Source organism: Sinocyclocheilus anshuiensis, unplaced genomic scaffold, assembly GCF_001515605.1.
Source record: "Sinocyclocheilus anshuiensis isolate Anshui unplaced genomic scaffold, SAMN03320099.WGS_v1.1 scaffold477, whole genome shotgun sequence".
NCBI lineage: Eukaryota > Metazoa > Chordata > Actinopteri > Cypriniformes > Cyprinidae > Sinocyclocheilus > Sinocyclocheilus anshuiensis.
The window spans coordinates 2661630-2663606 of NW_015536549.1; the positions used below are offsets into that span (position 1 = coordinate 2661630).

At 35.8% G+C, this 1977-nt stretch overlaps 1 protein-coding gene across 1 annotated transcript in view; it reads left to right on the forward strand.

The window, feature by feature from the left end:
* LOC107700411 (fibroin heavy chain-like) overlaps positions 1–1977 on the forward strand; it is a 7304-nt gene that overhangs the window by 3171 nt on the left and 2156 nt on the right. Inside the window, exon 3 of the mRNA XM_016502053.1 lies at positions 9–339. Coding sequence (XP_016357539.1) covers positions 9–339 — 331 coding nt within the window. The remainder of the gene's footprint in view (positions 1–8; positions 340–1977) is intronic.

The following is a 1977-nucleotide window of genomic DNA, read 5'->3' on the forward strand; positions in this document are numbered from 1 at the left end:
AAAATCAGAAGCAGAAGGATCTAGAGCAGCATCTGGATCAAGACTGGGAACAAAATCAGAAGCAGAAGGATCTAGAGCAGCATCTGGATCAGGGCTGGGAACAAAACCAGGAGCAGAAGGATCTGGAGCAACATCTGGATCAGGACTGGAAATAAAATCAGAAGCAGAAGGATCTAGAGCAGCATCTGGATCAGGACTAGGAACAAAATCAGAAGCAGAAGGATCTAGAGGAACATCTGGATCAGGACTGGGACCAAAATCAGGAGCAGAAGGATCTGGAGCAGCATCTGGATCAGGACTGGAGTGCTGCCCGATGTGTCTAATGCCATTTCCTGAAGGGTGAGTGAACTTTCAAACATTCCACAAAGTTGATTAATTTCACAATGCAGAACCAAAGATGACAATTGCATGTAATCTTACTACATTTGCCTCAGCAACCCAAAATGTCCCACTGGGTGACTGCCACAAAATATCCAATGCATAAATCCTACCCCAACACATCCCAGCATTCCCCAATTTGGCATTGCTTTTGGCAGCTGACTGGCCATAGAAGTTTTAGCAAATAATCTTATTGGAAATCAATTTGAATAAACTGACACTTGTATTTCAGAATGCAAAACCTGAAGTTCATTGTTCATCTTCGCTAGAGTTCTCAGATGGCCCATTAAAAACTCTCAGAATTCAGGTGTTTTGCAGAACAGCAACTCTAATGAGGATGCAAGGGATGAGATTTGCTCTCATTGCATGTTCTGGAACACTAGAGACTAGAAGACTGAGATCAGCTTTGGCACTCGAGATGTTTAGCTGGCTCTTTAGGTGAAGCCAGAACATACATGCGCTCACTCTCATGAACCCCTTGGCAAAACAGTTTCACTAAGCTGTGAGATGAAGTGTTGGTGGACAGAATCATGCATTCTACCACCTCTTTCAAATGGCCAAAATCAAATTAGTAATTTGCTGGAGAAAGACATTTTATTTTCCCTAAATGAAATGGATTTGAGTGTTTGCGCCTTGGGTGCTGGTGGAGCGCTGTGAGATGGATATCACAGCCACGGTTATGTAACTCACTCCTGGATGTGATGTCATCCCTGCAGATGTAGAGCGGAGGATCCAGTTCAGATGGGATTTATATTTATTTGATGCTTTATGAACACTTCATTCTTTATTTTGATTGATGAACATAGCAACGTTTAGCAGCTGTTATTTTTGTTGTACTGAAGTATGCAAAGAATTACACGACATAACATTGAATTTTGGGACTTGAACATTAATGAGGTAGTACAGTGATTGTTTCTGAAGGAAATTCCCTCATACTTTGACAAACTAGTCTTTAGATGTACATAAGTTATTTACAAATGAATCTGCATTTTATGTGAATTATGAGTTTTGTTATTTGGGCAGTTTAAGTGGAAATACTTTAGATCCAAATCGGGCAAAGTTGATGTCTTGCAATGTGACATGCATAACACATGCTGTTTAGTTCTTATTAATTGAGAGACTACATGGAATATTTGTACTTTTAATTTATTTATATAAATATTTATCTGACTATAATGTACACAAAAAATCATTGTTCACACTCTGCAGATAATCTCCATTTACAGTATAATCTAGTATAATGTTATTTTATAAATGTACAAATTGAAGTTATAAATGTTTAATGTTCATTGTTAATTCATAATACATTAACTAATGTTAATTTGGTAACACAATAAGGTCTTATTTGTTAACATTGGTTAATGTATTAACTAACATGAAATAACAGTGAGCAACATTTAATAGTCTTTGTATAAATTGTAGGTTAATACAAAAACAAATGTTAATTGTTTGTTAGTTCAAATTGCATTAACTAATGTAAAAAAAAAAACTTTTCATTTTCATTTTAATGTGTTAATTTATACAACCTGAATTGTTAAAATGTATTAGTATATGCAGAAATTAACATGGACCTATATTAATAATTGTTGTAAAAAAAAA